The sequence below is a fragment of the Lissotriton helveticus genome, chromosome 5_1 (assembly GCF_964261635.1).
Source record: "Lissotriton helveticus chromosome 5_1, aLisHel1.1, whole genome shotgun sequence".
In the NCBI taxonomy this organism is placed as follows: Eukaryota; Metazoa; Chordata; class Amphibia; order Caudata; family Salamandridae; genus Lissotriton; species Lissotriton helveticus.
In genome coordinates, this window is record NC_136065.1 from 138621909 (window position 1) to 138640998 (window position 19090).

The 19090-nt window shown below is 41.6% G+C and overlaps 1 protein-coding gene across 1 annotated transcript in view; it reads right to left on the reverse strand.

Moving 5' to 3' along the window:
* The window catches only part of CCDC187 (coiled-coil domain containing 187), a 282400-nt gene that overhangs the window by 35684 nt on the left and 227626 nt on the right, over window positions 1-19090 (reverse strand). The window contains exons 24-27 of the mRNA XM_078640350.1: window positions 16449-16578; window positions 10662-10792; window positions 5773-5870; window positions 559-644 (exon numbers count right to left, since the gene is read on the reverse strand). Coding sequence (XP_078496476.1) covers window positions 559-644; window positions 5773-5870; window positions 10662-10792; window positions 16449-16578 — 445 coding nt within the window. The remainder of the gene's footprint in view (window positions 1-558; window positions 645-5772; window positions 5871-10661; window positions 10793-16448; window positions 16579-19090) is intronic.

Below are 19090 nucleotides of genomic sequence, written 5' to 3' on the forward strand. Positions count from 1 at the left end.
CGGAGGCTGACATTATCCCTCCCTCCTCCTTTCACAACTTGAGGGGTGTCAACTTATTACATCTACATCTTTGATATATTGTATTTGTGCATGATTTTATGAATTGCTTCAATTGGTTTTAATCTTTGCTATGACCATGTGATGAATTTGCTCTTCAGGCTCTTGGTTCTTACTCATTTCTTTCTTTCAGGCAACTCCGTTTAACCGGCTGGCCTTTGACTTGCTGAAGTTTCTTCCTTGATGTCTCATCTCATGAAGTTGTTTCCCGTTACCGGATCTCTCAGTTCCTTTTGAAGTTCTTCCTGCTGCGATTCTTTTAAAAGAGGCAGATCATCTCCTAGATACATCCTTTGTTATGACTCTAGAACTTTATCCTTTGTGATGTAGTGCGGCTGTGTGAGTTGCTATTAAAGGATAAATGCATAATGTCAGCCTCCGTGTCTTTAATGAAATCCAGATTCTCTGGTCATGTTAATAGGAGAATCGCAATTTAAATACAGGGGTTGTGTAATCATTAGGAAGGATTCAGAACCTTGATGGATTAAAATAAATGCCTACCTTGAACAGCAGCGGGTTCGTGTTTTGGGATTTCCTTCACATCCTTCTGGAGCTCAGCTTCTTTGTTGACATGGTCTTCAGTTTCCCTGCAAATATACATGAAATGAGGCATTACCGGGCGAGTCCTTCTTGTGAATCCTATTAAAACTTTGATCCAACAGTACACAACTCCATTAAATCTGGAACGCATTCTGAGGAGTAAAGTTGACTTCATTTAACCAACAATAGTATGTGTAGCTAAAATGTATTCTGGCTCAACTTTCTGGTTCCATCGATCCTCGTGAAAATAGGTTTTGTACCACGACTGAAAACATTTTCAAGAAATCCCACCACAACTTTACACCATACGCATGACTCTGCCAGTGCAATGATCATTAATAACAGAAGAACCCCATTTCAATCTTTTCGGAACTGATCAGCATGAAGAATTAGGCCTGATTACAACTTTTGTGGTCCTCCTGCGGAGTACCACGCCAGCGCTCTGCAGGAGGACTGCCAAAGCTGTTCTGACACCGTCCACCAGATTATGAGTGTAATCCTTGGTAGGCGGACATGCTGCGAGGGTGCCTGTCTAAAGGTTCATGGGAGAGCCTTAGACAGGCACCACCGTGGGACAGCCACAGCACATTACTGCATGGAAAGGAATACACCATGGCATGCATTTCTTCCTGTGCAGGAACTGGGGGTGCAAATTATAGGGGTGCCCAACATGTGCCTCCCTACAGGCACCCCAAGGCCCAGAGGCACAAGGGGGCGATCCTGTAAGGGTCCCCTGAGTTGCCTCACTGCCAACCTTTCCATGGCATGTTCACCGCCATGGAAAGGATGGGGGGGGAGGCAATTTCCAATATGATTGTTGGTGCCGCAGCGGCACCACCAGCATATTGCTGCCTCTCACTGTTGCACCACTGACACAGGATCATGGCTTCCCGGCGGTTGCAGCGGTCCTGTGGCAGTCCAAACACCACGATCGGAATAAGGCAGGCGGTGCCACATTGGGGCAGTGGGAGGACCGCACCACGGGTATGGTGGTCCGATGGACCGCCACACTCGTAATCAGCCCCTAGGCCTCTCCCATTCCATCAAGTATTATAATAGAGAAGGAGGAGTGTGCATAAGTAATTTATGTTCTTAATAGGTGGGAGTTAATGTGATCACTAGTATAGCGTACATTGCTGAACTAAGAGCTTCAAAGCACTGGTGATTTTGTCCGGAAGGAGAAATGGAGGGCCAGACAGTCTGGCCAGAGAAAGGAAAATTGTGGTTTCTAAGATTTCCTAAGCAAGATGGGAGTGATTGCTTTCCTGGTATTCAAGGGAGGTGTGTTGCCATGGTAGAGAAGCTTGCCTCCCCTCCCTGCTGGTACATTTCTTGACTTCGGCGATCAACCAGCTCTCATCAGATGAGACGAGCAGCGTGCCAGGGGTGCACCAGAGAATACTTCGTTGGGGTAGATTGGGCCTGTTTTATGTAGGGCCATGTGCGCTAGCCATGCAGTTGTCAACACAACTCTCAAACTAAGTTATCTACCGGTCTTAACACAATTATTTTACATCAAAAGAAATTCAGTGTAAGAACCACAGGTTTGATGGGTCAGAAACCTCAGAGCTGCAACTGTCAGCAGGACAAACTATGAATTCATGCCCAAAATGTATAAATGTGAAAACATCAAGATTGCCTTTGACTTTCAGGCTGGCCAACCCAAGGGAGTTTCGCAACTGGGTGGATATTTCAATGCTGGTGGATTGGTAGCGGCAAGCTTCTGCTGATTGGCTACCAGTGGATAAGCGTGCTTGGCCTGCAGGATGGTGGAGCCCGACTGTCTTGGGTGGCCTACAAAGAGCGCTCCTCGAAGGGTGGAGCTGTGCTGCCAGCGCTTCCTTGGTAATCCTTCTTTTCTTGAATCAGAGTGCCTGCACCCTGGTGTGCTGCCACATTCAGGGTCACGAGAGGGTCAGCGCAGCGCTTTCTGCAATATCAATGAACCTCCAGGCGCACAAACACCAGAGCCATCGGAAGTTTAGGTCATCTGTGAATTTGATGTTTAGCATTTGTGGTTAGGACCAGTGCTGACATAGTCCTATATCACTTCAAAGGATGGCTCATGCTCCTGTTCTGCGCGTGCGCACAGATCCAGATGACATGAAGAAATTCCACTAACTGTGTGGGCTAACACTGGAACTGCAAAACGTAGCGCTTCCCTTTGAACTAGTGCTTTAAATGGGCCGGTACTCACCGGTACGGAGTACCAGCACTTTTTATTTTTCTCCCTTTGAGTACCGGAACTTTTCCTTCGCCAAAGACAGTACCGGTACTCGAGGTTAAGTCAGGCAGTGCAGGCTCGATGACATTGGGGGCTGTGCTGCTGAGCAGAAAGTGCTCTGCTCAGCTGCTGGTGAAAAAGAGAAGGCAGAATCAGGGCCGGATTGGGAACCACAACCAGCCCTGGCAAAATGCTCAGCCGGCCCCCCACACATTTTTCCCCACTTGGGGAAGGGGGTGAGGCACAACTATATAAGCACAACTTATATATCTTTTTATAAAAAAGTTTTCATTGTTTTATGGTTCGTTGGTGAATTGAAATTTGGTTCAATCATCGCTGGTGGAGCACAGGAAAAGAAGCTGTTGCATGATAAGACATTTGTATCCTGATGCACATAAAATGTTGCATGATTTATGGGTTATTTTTAGTATTTTTGTTCAAATATTGAAGTAATCTAGAATTAGAAACATGATTGGTTATAATTTTTGCAGCGTTACCCTGATGAAGGTGTTTTTCACCGAAATGCATTGGGAAGTGGTGGATGTATTACTGAAGGATTGAAAGCTTTATTTCTGAACACTGAAAAAACTTTGCAGAAAAGACATCTTCTATTCATAAAGCTTGTTATATACAGTATAAAGCAGTGCTGTTTTTCATTTTCTTCTTGCATCTCTTGTAATTATCATTGCAAACATGCTCATTTACTTGTCGACAAATTAATTCACAAATGATGTAATTTGTGGGATACTTGAGATTTGTCTTCAGAAAGTTGATATGAGATGAGATTATTGCTCATAAATGTAAATTAACAGTTGATGAAGATTCATTTTTCTAAAAATTTCACAGAAATCTTGTGATTCATTTTAAGCACCTTAAAGGGCAATTTTGAACAGTGCACCCCGGTTTCTAAACACAGAGTGTTTAAACTTATTGTCAAATTCTTTGGCTGTCATTTTCCAGAGCGTCATAGCATTACAAGATAGTTCGATGGAGCGGCCTCCAAGACATTGTATGACTGCGGCTCTGCATGTCCGTAGCTGGTATTTTATCAGCAGCTCGCGGAGGACCATTTTCCGAGTTTCTAAAAGTAAGGGGCAGATGCATAAGAGATGTAAAAGGCTCTCTTCTCCTTGTCTGCACAACCGGCATTCTTTTGTTAGCCATACTTGTTTCCATTTTGGGGTTAAATCCTTCGTGGGGAATGACCCCAGCCGTAACATTGTCAGATAATGCTTTTTATGTTGTGAAAAGTGTTCTAACAAATATGGTTGTGGTTTAAGTGACTAATAAGAACGAATCACTGCCCAAGCGTGATTTTCTTTGAAAATGCAGTTTTGTCCATTAGCTGTGAGATTTGTTTGGTTGCACTGTTTACTGCATTTTTGAAGCCAGAATAAGAGTTGTTTGTATGCCATGCCTCTTCGAGGTGCAGGTCCTTGAGTGATTTTTTTAGAACCGTGGCGATGGAATTATGTAGCCTTGCTTGCTTTTCGATTTCTTCCCAGCAAGAGTGGGCTAGTGTGTTGTCTTCTGCTTGATTCATCCGCCAATAGTATTTGACAACCACCCCTTGTCTGGCTGGTTTCTGTTTTTTAAGCCCGTATTCCAGTCCAATCTGGACTTGAGCAATGTGCTGAGGGATTGAGAACAACCTCTTAAAACAGCTCGATTGGGCTTGGTTTAGGGCGGCTACGTCTTTTGTGTTCATTATTTCCAACCCGTATGATATTGTTGGTATAAATTTTGCTGCGATTACCTTCAGCAGATGCCCTGTTAAGCAGCCTTTTAGTTTCCTATGTAAAGTGTTTCCGCACCATAACCATTTGATTCCAACTTTTAACACCTTGGGGAAGGTGGTTACCACACTGTTTTATGAATGTTTTCCCAAATGCCATCCTGTTTTCCATATGTTTCTCATCCATTTTGGCAGGTGAATATGTGCCAGGAAATACAAGGGCACTCCTAATCCGGTTTCAGTCAAAAACATTACTTTTCGCCCATAAGAGGTTTTAGCCTCCACTTGGAATCGGCAGCTAACATGCGTTGAATTCAAGATGGCCGTAGAAGGCCAAAGAACTTTTTTTCCACATCCAGGAAGCATCTCAAGGAGAAATGGAACACATTCTTTGTCTCCAGTTATGTATTGCACTCCCAGAAAAATGGTGCAGATGGGCTTGTCCTGTTTTGCAGATTTTGAGTGATAGGGCCCAGTTATCTGCCTTTTGTACAACTTGGTAGCACACCTGCAGACAGCCAAACTTTAAGGAAAAAGGCGTGGTTCCACAGTCCTTGGAAGTTTCATTAGGAATATTTCTAAGTTGGAATGGAAGCTGATTCCAAATCGAGGCAACACATGTCTGCCTTTTAAAATGGGAGACCACTACCAGCCGTGCGTCCCCCGAGCACAGTGCCCTGGAAGGACAGTAGTGCCAAATGCTGGCATTGAGATATTTGGGCCCCTTCTTATGGAGGGTCCTGTAAGCTAACACTAGATCCTTCAATACAATTCTCTTCCCAACCGGAAGCCAGTGTAGCTGTTTTAGATACTGGGACACGGACGTCCGCCTGGCGATCATACACAAAAGACGGGCTGCAGCGCAGATATACAACCAAATACATGGTTGTCAGAATAGTATAATTGAGCTGTTTCAGGAGGTAATATTCTCACGCATGCCTTTTCTGCCTATGCTTGAGGCAATTAAAATATTTATTAAATTACATCGATAAGTTATCTACCAATTAATTGTCTCCTGTATATATTCTTTAATTCTCTTGCACTCAGTTGTGCAATCAGCTATCCCACCGGCTGCACCAACCACAACTACATAGCTCTCAAAGTATTCTCACCAACTAAAAACAATATCTGATCACATTTGCATTGTAAGCCTTATATTTATCTGAATATGTCCCATGGTAAATATTTCATACTACTCAGTGCACTGACTGCATACCTCTCAAAGGTTTGTGAGATATTTTCTGTTGCATCCAGTTGAACAGATGTATTCAGAAGAGGATCTGAAATGCTTTCTTCTTCATGGACATCATTAACCTGAAAAAACATCAATTAAATAACAGTTTAATAACCCATTTACACAATAGCAACTTGAGCAGCACAGTAACAAATTGAACGCTGGTGGTATCAATATTTACAGACTTAAGCAGTCGACATATAGTGAATTTCATATTTCACAATATATTTACTAGCAGGAATAATGTGTGAAACCGTGCAATAAACTCCTTGCTTTGAGAGTCTAGTCGTTTCTAAGGCTTCGTTCATGGAGCCACTTGAATACCACAATCCAATGGAGTTTGTGTGATATCTACAATGAATAAGATTGAGGTGAATTTATATATTATGATATTAAGTGGAGATTATTTGCAAGTTTGCTTATCATTTTGAAACCCCTACTGGCATGCACCATTCAGTGGGTTAATAAGCCTAGCCCTAGAATAATTTCTTGCTTAACTTGGCCAAGGATTTCCATTCATGAGAACAGATTTGTTTGCTGAAAATTCCATAATTGAAGATTTTGTTTCCGAAAATGGAGATGACTGCGCCATTTGACCTTCCTTCTAGTTACTCATCACGGACCGTCCAGGGGCACACAAAAGAAGAAGGGACACGTAATATAACAAGTAATCAAGGGAGAATGTATCAGTTGTCCCGTTTTTACCAGGGTCTTGGGTTCTTGCAGTATAAAAAAAAACCCATTCACATATTACTCGTAATAGCGGTATGTCATGGTTGTCCGCTTTTATTTTTGTATGTGAAAAGCATCATCATTGGGTCTTATCTGTGCTTTCATCCACCAGGAGGGAGACCAACTTCACTTCACTTTCACCCTCACTATTCCTGATCACCTCTATGATCACTACTGCGAACAACGAGTTGGTCTCCCTCCTGGTGGAGGAAAGCACAGATAAGACCCAATGATGATGCTTTTCACATAGAAAATAAAAGCGGACAACCAAGAAATACCGCTATTACGAGTAATACGTGAATGAGGTTTTCTTTAGACGGCAAGAACCCCAGACCCTGGTAAAAACAGGACAAGTGATCCATTCTCCCTTGATTACTTGGTAACTGAATGGAAACCGAATGGATCCTACCTTCTCTCTCCCCTATTTTATTTGAAGACAAATAATATGACACCATTCTGCCATGATGTAGAGGCCTGCACCTGTAATACTGTACACCTAGCCTCTATGAGAAATTCTGAAAAAATGACAAGAATGTCTATATTTGGGAATATTGGAATGGGCAGTAGCTGTAAGAGAGGAGCATCAAGGATGAACCACAGCAGAAAAGTCTTCTTGGCTGGATACCTGAAATTTCTATCTGTCATCTTCCCTTCTACTCAATACACAAAAGAAAACATAAATAGAATGAATAGAGCCCCGAAGGGGTATGTCAAGAGGTATGTAGCAAGAGGATAAATATATTGAAGTCAAAGAAGGAGTTTGCAAGTGTTTAAGTACCTAGGCTTCTCAGTTATTCATCTTAGGGAATCTCTTTTTCTGCGATCTGATTGGTTTGTAAGCCAAGTGACTTCCATAGTGTGTGCCACATCACAAGTCTAGCAAGTCAATAGGGGACCATTGCTCGACCTCGCATTGAAAATGATAAATAAATATTGGCATGGTGGATTTCAAACCATATACTAACTAATATAGCAGCCCACTCACAATCATTTCAATCTGTATGGTTTTCTAGGATGGACTGCTAACTTTAGAATAATCACTGTGTAGGTGATTGGACATAGCAAGTTCCTGCTACCATAAATGTAAGCTTAAATATATTTAGAATTTTCATTGTGTCTACTCTCTAGATTTACTGCCATTTTTCTGATTGTATGCCCTTTTCATTAGCAATGCTTAATAATTAAAACTGTTTTATGAACCTTTTATTATGACAATATCTGAAGAGAATATCTAGAAAGTACTTTTAGCAACTTCAAAATGATAAATAGGCAATATTCTATAGGTTCTGATAAAATACAGACACATAGTGAACTGCTTGAAGCTAATTATATTGAGAAATTGTGAAAGACACAAAGCAGACACTCACTGGAAGGGAACAGAGTACAATTACCACACACATTCCAGAAGCCAGCAGACCGAAAATTAACAAGTATCTTAAGCTATCATAAAACATTCAAATGTTGCAAAAACAGAAACATATTCAGATGTTTCCTAAAAATCAAAGCAGCAATTTCCTAAAGTTATAAGGAAGTCAATCCCATATTGCCAGGGAATATTCAGAAAAGGTGCTCTTTATATTTAAAAAATCAAACTTTATTCACAGTAAACTTATAATTTATGCATAATTCGTACAAATCATGAACCTTCATAGTTGCGCAACCACGTAATTTGGATTATCATAAAACACACTGGCTTTACCAATAAAATACCTCTCTTTTTCTAAATAGTGTAACACTCACAAAATTAAAGCCTGTTGCTGTCAGGGTACCACCAGGTATAACATTTACTAGCTTGAATCGTTATGAACAGACTATACCAGAGACAAAACTACTTTACAGTACGTAGTGAAAATAGCTTTTGGACCCTGTCACTGTGGAGACATACTTAACTAAATATTAGGCATCTCCTACCTTTGCACATTATGTCCCGAAATCCTGCACACTTATGGGTGACTTAGGTCATATTAAATGTAGGTTTCTAAACATGCACTAATGCTTTTCTTTGACATGGGGTTGGGGTTGCATTGCCCAGCATTTCACAGGTGCACTGGCAGGCCTCAAGTCAGTCTCCGTAAGTCACTCATGCAGATGGTGTATTGACACGGCGGCTCACAGGTAATATTTAAATTTTACGCCACGAATGCATTTGTGTGCACATGCGATTGGGTAGGCCAATTCTTTCACTATGCACTAGAGCATAGACCAATGTCTACCGGTGCTCAGAGCAAAAAAATACAGTGCGACAAGCCTAAAAACAATGCAAAAACCTTTACTGGGCAGTTGGAGACTAAAGGTCTCATTCAGAGTCTGGTGGGTGTCCTGCAGGCCCCCCACAAGAGCAGAGACTATGTCCTCTGTGCACCTGGTGGAGGATCACTCACCAGGCTTAGAGATTCCTGTCAAATATCTGGGCATGCTTGTGCCTTGAGCATTGACCCTGCTGCAGTGGTACCTTTGCCAATTTTGCATCATGTATGATGCACCACTGACGTGCAGGGAATTTCTCCTTTTTCCATGGGTAACACTGTGCGTTGCCCGATCCTGGATCCCCATACCTCGAGTGGTGTCTAGAGGAGGGAAAGGAGCTGATGGGTGCTGCGCCCAACATAGGGAGGGACGAGCACCACTATGACTAGAGGACCAGTGGTGTACTGACCACTGGACCACTGGGTCAGAGATTAATACCAGGATGCCAGCTGAACCTTCACCGGTGGAAACCTAGCACTTTCCCCAACCCACAAATAAAGCAGGGGAACTGTAAGCAGGGCAGGAAAGAGCATACACTCCTCCAAACTCAAAATGACCCTCCACATGCCTGATTCACAAAGCCATTTGCTCAGGTAAGTTCACCTTCCACATGCAGAAAGTTTGAATTATGATTATTCACCAAAGATGACATTGCACTCATAAGCCTATTTACTCATGTACAATTTTACCTCCCTAGGCCAATAGTATTGCATATGAGTAAATCCTTTTCTAGTGTCAAGGAGCGACCACTTGAGGACCGAGATATCCCCGAAAGTTGGGGCACACCAGGCCCTCTTAGGATTTACAAACAATTCCATGAATTATTTCAACTCTGGAAACATACAGGAACTTACTGTTGTAAAGGACAGGAGTATATTTGTTTCAAAGTGGGGAAGGGAAAGGAAACACCCCTAAAGTTGGTAGGTATTTAGAGGAAGGTATTTATTCATTAGGAAAATATCTTCTCCATGGCGACGTAAAAAGAAGGAAATTAAAAGGAATGCTATTATACAAATGTGTTGCTATTTCCTCATGCACAATTGTACTCTACGTACACTTGTGCGCCCACATAGTTCCAATTGCTAAAGCCTTTTAATAATGCATGTTTTGTTGAACTTCTTCATACCAATCAGTAAAAACCTGGCACCATACAATACATACTGTTTTATTTGGTAAAAAGGTTTAGTTCTATCTGTTTCTTGTACTCCTCTCAGGGTGGTGCACAAAGTCTTCTCATTGGGAGGTTAGGGTAAGCTGTAGAAGAAGGAATGAAATATCTATAGGGTACAGGGACTGAGCTTATTTAAGTCTTGTTCTCCCAAGACCTGCCGAACTATGAATAACTAAACCATATGACAAATGTTCATAACCTCTCCCATTTCCCCTAGATGAAATGGGCAGCCAAAGTTGTATCTTTGTATTTTCATACTATTTTTCGCCACTTAATAAAATACAATCTATGCCATCTTTATGGGACACATTAATACATATATCAAACTCTCTATTATGATTTGTAAGCAGGAAGTGGGTAGGGGTCCTGCTCCTATATAATTCAATCTTTTTTGTCATGCTAGTTTAAAAAAAGTCCCTTGTAAGAAATAATAGTCTGGGAAACCAACCAGTTGAACTTATCTGTTAACTATTGACCATCAATGTTTCAGATTCACTGGAGAGGAAAGATGAAGGTCTCCCAATCAATAGATGAGAATCTCAGTCCTAGTATGTCAATGCCATTAAGATCATCGTCGGAAGGGCGCAATTCAATCACATGACTTAGAGCTCCATTTTAGTTTATACCACATGAAGAAATTATATAGAAAAGTTAGTTCTCTGCATACCAAAACAATAAACACTGATTCTTTATACAACTCCCAAAGTAATCAATTTCTTGCCTTCAGCTGATCATGCAGATTGTCAATCGACTCTGAGAAGCCATGAGATTTGCCTGGCACGCTGTGCGCAACTTTGGTAGTCGGATATTCTGCATCCTTCAATGAGCATTGGGCGTCTTCGGCTTGCTGACCTGCATACATAACAAACGGCAGTCAAATATGCTGTACTTCTCTAGTAATATCTTATAGAGCACGACCCAGTTAACTGGTTTGAAGAGTATACGTTACATGTTTATTTCATTCAGACACCTTGCATAGAACATAATGTAGTTAACTAAGAAACAAGTGCATCTACGAGTTGTCGGTGTATGCCTATGAGTTTTGCAAATTTATCAAATGTTTGGGATGCCAAAAAATACACAGGACAATGGCCAGCAATCTATGAAAATACAGATTTCCATCTGTAAATCAGCTAGTCATACTATGCAGATTATCTGTAGATGGACATACTGTCGATTTAGGGTTAGGAGAAAATGTATGATGTTCCTTAACCCCCAATTTTTCTATATTTTGAAAAGATTTTCCATGTTAACTAATCCATTCACTTTATACGCCCTGAAAAATGGATGTGTCTAACTTTCTCACCATAAATACAAACCGACTCCAACACTTTTAGAAGTAGTTTTAGGATGGGAGAATGTTTGTAAATGCACCTAAGAGTCTTACTTTCTAGGCGTTCCCAGCATTCCCAATGGCCTCCCGCTCTTCCCTGGGAATTCCCAGTTTCACAGCCTTTTGCCAAATGCAACCTCTAGCCATCTGGTGCTTTTTAATGTCTGAACTTCCACTTCAGACTCCTACTGTCAGCAGATTTTTAGGTCTCGCCTGTCGATGCGCATGCGCATCGAGCTTGCGAGACTATTGGGGCTTAAACAGTCTTTAACCAAGTTGCAAGGAATCGTGGCGAGTCCTTGCAGTGCCCGTGACTTTTAAGCTCAATGCGCATGTGCATTGAGCTTAAAAGCGCGTGCACATCAGTTCCCTCAGCCGCACTCCAGGCCCCTGCTGTTTTCACACCCTCTCCCCTCTCCCCGCTCCGCCCCCTCCCCTGCCCGCCGTGTCGCATTTCTCCTCCCCCCTCCCCTTATCTGCCTTTCCCTCCGTCTTGTTTTTTTTTTTACCCGCTCCGCCCCCTCCCCTGCCCACCGTGTCGCATTTCTTTTCTCCTCTTTGCGACCCCCTCCCCCCACCAGGCTCTCCCGCCCCCATCCGGCTTCCCTCCGCGCAGCCATCTGCCTGCCACACTTCTCCCCTCGTTCGCATTCCCGACCCCCCCCTCTCCCCCCTCCCCCCCCTACGGCTTTCCTTGTCCCCTCTGCTTTTTTTTTCTTGCTTTCCCGGTTTTAGCTTGTTAAAACATGCATTCCTAGGACACTGTCCTGCGTCAATACATATTTGATTAAATTGTGTGTATTGTTGCTACAAACGCGGTCGCTTTCACTTTCACATGCTGCGCTTGTTTGTTGTACTTCTTATCGTGTGCTTCCTATGCACACTAAAACAACTTTTTGTTGTAGTGTTGCCTGTTAGGGGAAGTCTACTCGGTCTCAGTGTTATGTAGGGGCATCACTATGGTTTCACGTTTGCTTATAAATAGCCGCAAACAACGACTTCGGTGGTCTCCTTTTAAGTGTATGCTTTTATCCGGCAAACGCTGATATTAACTAAAGTTGCATCTTAGCTTGGTGTTAAAGCCGCACCCCCGTCATTCACAGTTCTTCCTCACATCGCAGAACAATGCAAAGAGCTTCAGGGTAGTTGCTTAGACATCACAGTCGTCTTGGAGCCGCAGTTAAGTTTTTCACACCTTCCCAAAACAGCATGCATATGTTGGAAAGGCTGTATTGCTTCCTGTTGGTGCACGGCTGGGCTGTCTCTGTCTTATGTTAGGGCATTACTGTGGCAAGCTTATCTTCACGGGTCAGTGCGTGACACTTTTACAAGGCGGGCTCTCGCTGCTCTCAGCACTAGGGCAGAGTGAAAGTTAGAAATCAAGAAAACAGAGGAGTACCGTCATTCTTCAAAGACCAGCAGTGTACTCTTAAATCATAGTTAGCACTTGCGGGCAAGACAGCTCTATGTAATCTTCCTTCACGAGTCAGTGAGTGTGTGCTTTTAATACGATGGCAGCGCTATCTTTTAGATTTACAGCCTGTGCCAATAGCATGCTTTACAATTACAAGTAAAAACAAGCACTGGCGTTGCCAATAGGTTTCGCATTTGGAAAGTTGGAGCTATTGTTGTTGTAAATGACTTTTTATATTTATATATTGTTATTGACAATGCCAATAACGATATATAAATATAAAATGTCATTTACAAAACCAATAGCTCCAACTTTCCTACTGCGAGACCTATTGGCAACGCCAGTGCTTGTTATTATATTCAGGATATGGCGTTTTTGGTCAGTGATAACACAGTATGTGCTTCAAATTAAAACTTAGGTGCACAAAAGTTTCCTGAGAATTGGGGGATAACAGGATATATTTGTGGACAAGTTAAGAATAGCCTGGTTGTCAGTTCTTTCAGTATTTCTATTGAATTACATTTTTTTTAACATTCTGGGGTGAAATCTTTAGGTTTTTAAATAAAATGTTTGACTGCACTCTAACAAAAGAGTTCTCCATATCACCATGGGATTTATGAGCACTGAACTGAACTAAGCAGATGACAGGGACCTCCTGGACTTACTACTGACAGCAGCAGTGAAAATGGTCCTCACAAACTGGAAAGACACTACTAAGACATTGTACAAAGGATGGTTCAACTGGATCACGCATCTTAGAGGAGCAGACATGTCACTACAGAACTCACCATGGAAACTGGCTTCTAGGAGGATATGTGGGTCCCCGGACATGTTTGTAGACTCTTTTGAACCCTCATGAAAACGGGGTAGGCCGGGGAGACAATTTCTGGCTCCCCATGTGAAGTCCCACCCTAGCGAGAATGTAATTGGACCCTAATGGTCCCATCCAATGTCAGACGTAATGTATAAGCAATGTAAATCTTGTGTGCCTGTCCTCTATCTCTTCTTTCACCCCTTGCTTTCATGCTCCTTTCTTTTTTCCTTTCCTCTTGACTGTTAAGACAGGTAGGGAATGCACAGAATTATATAGGCAAAAGCGAGTGGATGAAAAGATGCAAACCCTGTTACAGAATTACAAATGTGTTCTTGTCTGTAAAATGTAATAAAACATGTCGAAATAAAAAAAATGGTACATACAATGTCAACTTAACTATAGAGTTCTAAAGAAATAACAAAATGGCTTCAAACTTGATCATGGTATCTGGCAGGGGTTTCATGTAATAATAATGCATATTTCATGCAAGACAGATCTGACTGCATGTAAACATGCCTGTGTTTAATATTAGAGAATGCAAGTAACTGACGTAGCACCTTGAAACGCAGACTAGCTGTTTGAATGGTAATGCTAACAAACGTGTGGTCAATCACCTTGCTTTTAGTTTAGAAAATTCATATTTTCTGACACCACTCAAACTAACAAGAAAGAGATGGAAAGCTTTCCACGTTACTGGTGTGGGCATAGTAATTGTAACTGCAGGGAAGAGGACCCTATAGAAATCCGTCTTGGAAGGAAGAAGAGAGAAGTAGCATTAACCTCCATAGCTTCCATAAGCTTCTGCAAAGGGGCACCATTTGCAAATGTTTTTGCAGCAAAGCTGGGGCAGAGCATAAATGACTCTCCTTGATCCATAAGTTATCACTGGTGATAAAGTTACATGGTGCACCATTGCATAGGTGGGTTAGACACACAACCCGTTGCTGCGGTGAGATGCTGAAGGATTGAATTCTGACCGCTGATCCAATGACAACCAAAGGTATCCGGGAAACTACATATGGCTCGGCATAATATAAGCTTAGTAAACTAATCTAGCTATATCTAGGAAGGCTGACCATGTCCAGACACTTTGGGTAGGGATAAAACTAACATGTTAAAGATATGTGATGAAATTTGATTGGGCTCCAGCTAATATTCACCCTGATCAGCATCTTATCTGCTGTGTTGCCTATAATAATTAAGATTATAATAAGGAACATGATTTGTAGACAAACCATGCAAATAATCAAATGATAGTTAAATACAAACCAATGTGTGCGTACTGATTCTGGGGTTCAAGGGCAGGGTTTCATTTATCATCAACTGCAGAGAAGAGATTCTCTGAAAGGGTTGACTGACTCCTAACACCCCCCGTCTAATAGAGCATAACTCGATAGAGAGAAGTGTGAGGCACCTGCCAGTTATCCTTTTCTAAGGGCGCACTTCCTTTTTTAGGCTACCAGGTGTGACCCAATCAATATTAGAGTGACCACGAGTAGACAATGAATGTTTAGCTTGTCTACTTGTAACTGTTAACTGAATGTCAACATTCACTCTAAATAGCCTCTTCCAGTGGCAAAGGATCAGTCTGTCTTCTTTCCAGAAGAGTGGAAGGCTCCCATCCCACCAGACAGTGAAAAAGAACATGAAAAAAAAAACCAGTAAATATTCTCTACATTAATGGATGGAAAGGGTGGTCTCTGGGTGAGGAGTCAGAGGAGTAAGGAGGATCAGAGATTGTGAATGACCTTCGAAAAGTAACAGTGGAGACCCACTGAAAGTTAAGGTAACAGAGGGTCTGATGGCTCAGTGGACTAATGCATCCACTGCAGGGGCCTGTATTCTACCTCATGGTCACAGGTTCAAATCCCGGCGGGTCCACTCAGCCTTTCATCCATTTGAGGTCAATAAAATGAGTACCATTGAGTTGGGTAACAATATACATCTGTTATTTCAGCGCCAAGATGCCCCATTGCTGGGGTGAACGTGTGCTTTACAAATACACGTGTTATGTTTATGTTATGAGGTCAAGTTCCAGTTTCTGACTGCAGGAACTGCATACCGTCCAAAACAGTTAACTACATAGTAGAAATTTCCAAAGCCTAATTTAAAGAATTAGACTTTGCTGAATTTTCTATACCTATTCCATTTAATTTAATTGGAATTCCACCAGTTTATTAGATGTTTTGATGACACAAGTGTAGTAAAAGGAAGGAGAAATGGATGTTTCTGTGGTGTGACCTTTGAAGCAGTTGAGACCTTCCAATCTAAACAGTAACATATTTTCTTTAAAAAAATGATGCAGTCCAAGTTCATTTAGAATCACGAAGCAATTCAACCATTCGCATTCTTCATACGCTGTAGACAAGAGAGCATTTACATTGAAAAATATTCATATTAAGAAACAAACAGAGACAAAAACATGTACTATCATATCCCCCCCCCATGCATAATTGTCTGCCTGTGGACAATTCACAGGTGGAGCACACCTACAACTTTCATAGACTTTTGAATGTACATATTTGTATTTTTGTGAACTCCAAAACTGGAAAATGCATGAAATTTGTAAGCACAATCCTTCAAATCATAGGTGCATTTTAATTTATAAATAGAGGGCAACAAGTTTGAGAATGCAAAGTGATGTTACGCTAAAAAACACATTGGTCCTACTTACAAAATTTTGAACAGTAGACAAATATTGTCTTTCTTCTCTAAGATGAAAGGTTCCTCTTTGGACCATGTCAGTGGTAAAGGGACCCTACAGTCTTGTGGTGTGTCTGGTTACATGCTGCTAGTGAGTTCTAGTCCCATCTCTGTTTCTCCAAACCTGCCCTCTAAACACTTCAGCTTACTGCTCAGATGCATCCGATGGATTTGTTTGCACTTTTATGGAACAATACCCAATCAGGCTGAAAAACAAGTAAGCATGAGAAATAAGGGTGCTTACCTTGCAAAACAGGGCCGGGAGCTTTCTGATTTTTGAATGGATGGTACACAGGAGCAGTGCATTGAGGCAAGCCCTCTCCTGTTTCATCCTGTGCCCTGGACACTGGCTCCTTCCATCCGCTGCCAGCCTGCTGAGGTGCCAAGACACACAAACATGGGCAAAGTTAACAAGGAACAACAAATGAGAGGGAAAACAGCCAGTGTTTAAAACTGATCTAGCAGAGTATGTCAGACAGGCATATGGGATCTAAAACAAAAGCAATGGATATTTACAAATAAAGTTTACCAACAACTGTAAGTGCATGACATTTGAAATTGTGTAGGGAGAACATGTGCTCTGTGGAAATTTTAAAGGAAAGCGCCTTTGAAATGCTAAAAGGAGATTCACTCTGGGAAAACACCAAAGTAAATTGTGGAAAATATTTTACAAGGTCCAAAGTAACGCGTACACACAGAGTCAAAAAATGATTGTGAGAAAGTGCTCACAATTGTTATGTATATCACTTTACTCTAAGTAGACACCGGTCCACATAAAGGTACCGAGCAACGTAAGACTACAACATTGAGGATACAATCTATAATCAATACAAGAATGGATATTGTGCTCTGAGTGGGAAAGTTATGGACTTAGCCATGGTTTGCTGATGACTTTGGCATGGTTGGATGGCTCTCCATGAAAACTGAGATACTAGATTGAACTTATCTTTCTAACAGTGCACAGCATTGGCTGGCTCTACAGGTGCAAGGACCAGAGAACTAACCCACTCTGCACAGGAGTAATGGCCATGCACAGACATGGTTCCTAAAATGCTGGCTAGTCCAAAAAGGTCAAAATGTTGTGCAGTCAATACCTGCCGCACAGTGGCAAAGGGCATGCACTTCAGGGGATTGACCACTCAGGACACAGAGGGCAGGGCATAGTCACAGGTATGGACCGGTGATCAACTTATGGTGTACATAACAGAAGGGCATACAAAGCGGGAACTGGACGCATGTTGGCATGGATGCAGACCCCCCCTGAAGGGCATGGCCTAAAGCCCTGTGAAGGTGGGGGTGGGTGGTTAGATGAATGGGAGGCTGGGAAGATGGTCCTTTCTTTGCACATGGGGGGCTGCATGTACAGTATTGTACATCCATGTCAGGAGAAAATAGGACCAAGAGTGGAAAGATGAACAGAAAACATACAACATTCCTGGCCTGGAGATTTATAACATCCGGAAAACAGTGACCATCAACATGGTGAGCATCAGCATAGACGCTCTTTTGCTCCATGGACGAGTGTAGCAGCAGTAATGCATCTCTTTTTGCCACCAATCAGCAAAAAACACTGTCTGACTCTGGCATAGCTCATGGATTAACCAACGAGGAAGTCATCATTTGAGAAGACAAAAGAAAAGGAATGTGTATGCAAGAATGAGCACCTATAAAACAATGGTTATGAGAGCCTAAAATGTTGATGTTTCTCCTTCAGGATCTTGAAGATAATGAAGCAGCTCAACATGCAAATATTTTAATGTCCAGAGATGCCAGTCATCTATTTTGCTTTCCCCACCAACATTCTAGATGGACAACCATGTTTGTACTAGAACATGTTTTTCGGATTGACCGATTGATTGGGGAAAGCATGCATTTAACATGAGCCTAAGTAGCCATAGGCCTCAAGCCCTTTGTGCACTTACATTTTGTAATGCCATTTTAAAAAGTTGTCAGGAGATGCAAAGTAATTATGGCAGGAGGGATCTTTATTTAAATGTTCTATCTTCGGCACGTTTTACATTTTGGACATATGATTTTATTAGTGAATTGTCAAATTGGAAACCGTTTTATTAACCAATAACAATCTGTCAATCAGTCAATTCTTCTGCATCAAAATATATACTCTACTATTACATTTGAAATCGTATTTTTGAGAACTCTTTCAGGATGCACGTGAGATCACACCTACAAGTGTACTTCTAATATTTAAGCTCCATTAACAATGTTTTCAATGTTTTCAAGTAGCAAACCGAAGCAAGAATACCACAGGTCTGTGACTCTATGGATAGTTACTATATATTTTTGGGTCAAACAACAGTGCATTTGGAACTAATGCTTCACTTATTATTATTTTTTTTTAAATACCAAAAATGTTATTGCAAATTCAACAGCCAGGGGTATTGATCAAAACATTGGAAGTGCTGCACTCTGTATCAAAATGATTAAAGCCGTGTTCTTACTGTATGCTGCTGGTCATTATCTTCATTTAGTTCTTGCACCATTTTAGGAATATTTTCATCCAACGCGATAGATTTAGAAATCTCTGTTTTGTCCGAAAGAAAATAAGACTCGTCGTGTATTTCTATAAACAGAAAGAAAAGAAGGGGGTGGTTTGACAGAATACAGAAGCTGTGTATCCTGTTGTAAGACCTAAATATTAACTCTGGATTAATAAACTTGCAAGGATACTTCAAGCCAATCAAATTCAGACAGTACAGACGTTTTGTAAATGGAGAGCAGGGTTGTGCATAGCACAGCGGAAAATGAGTACAGAGTTTAGTTACAGATGTGCCAACGTATTTTTTTGCAGGCCAGATCAAGGGCATAACAAATTGTTCCTCACTGCGGCAATGAAGCCTTCATTGCAAAGGCATCTTTTTTTTATCA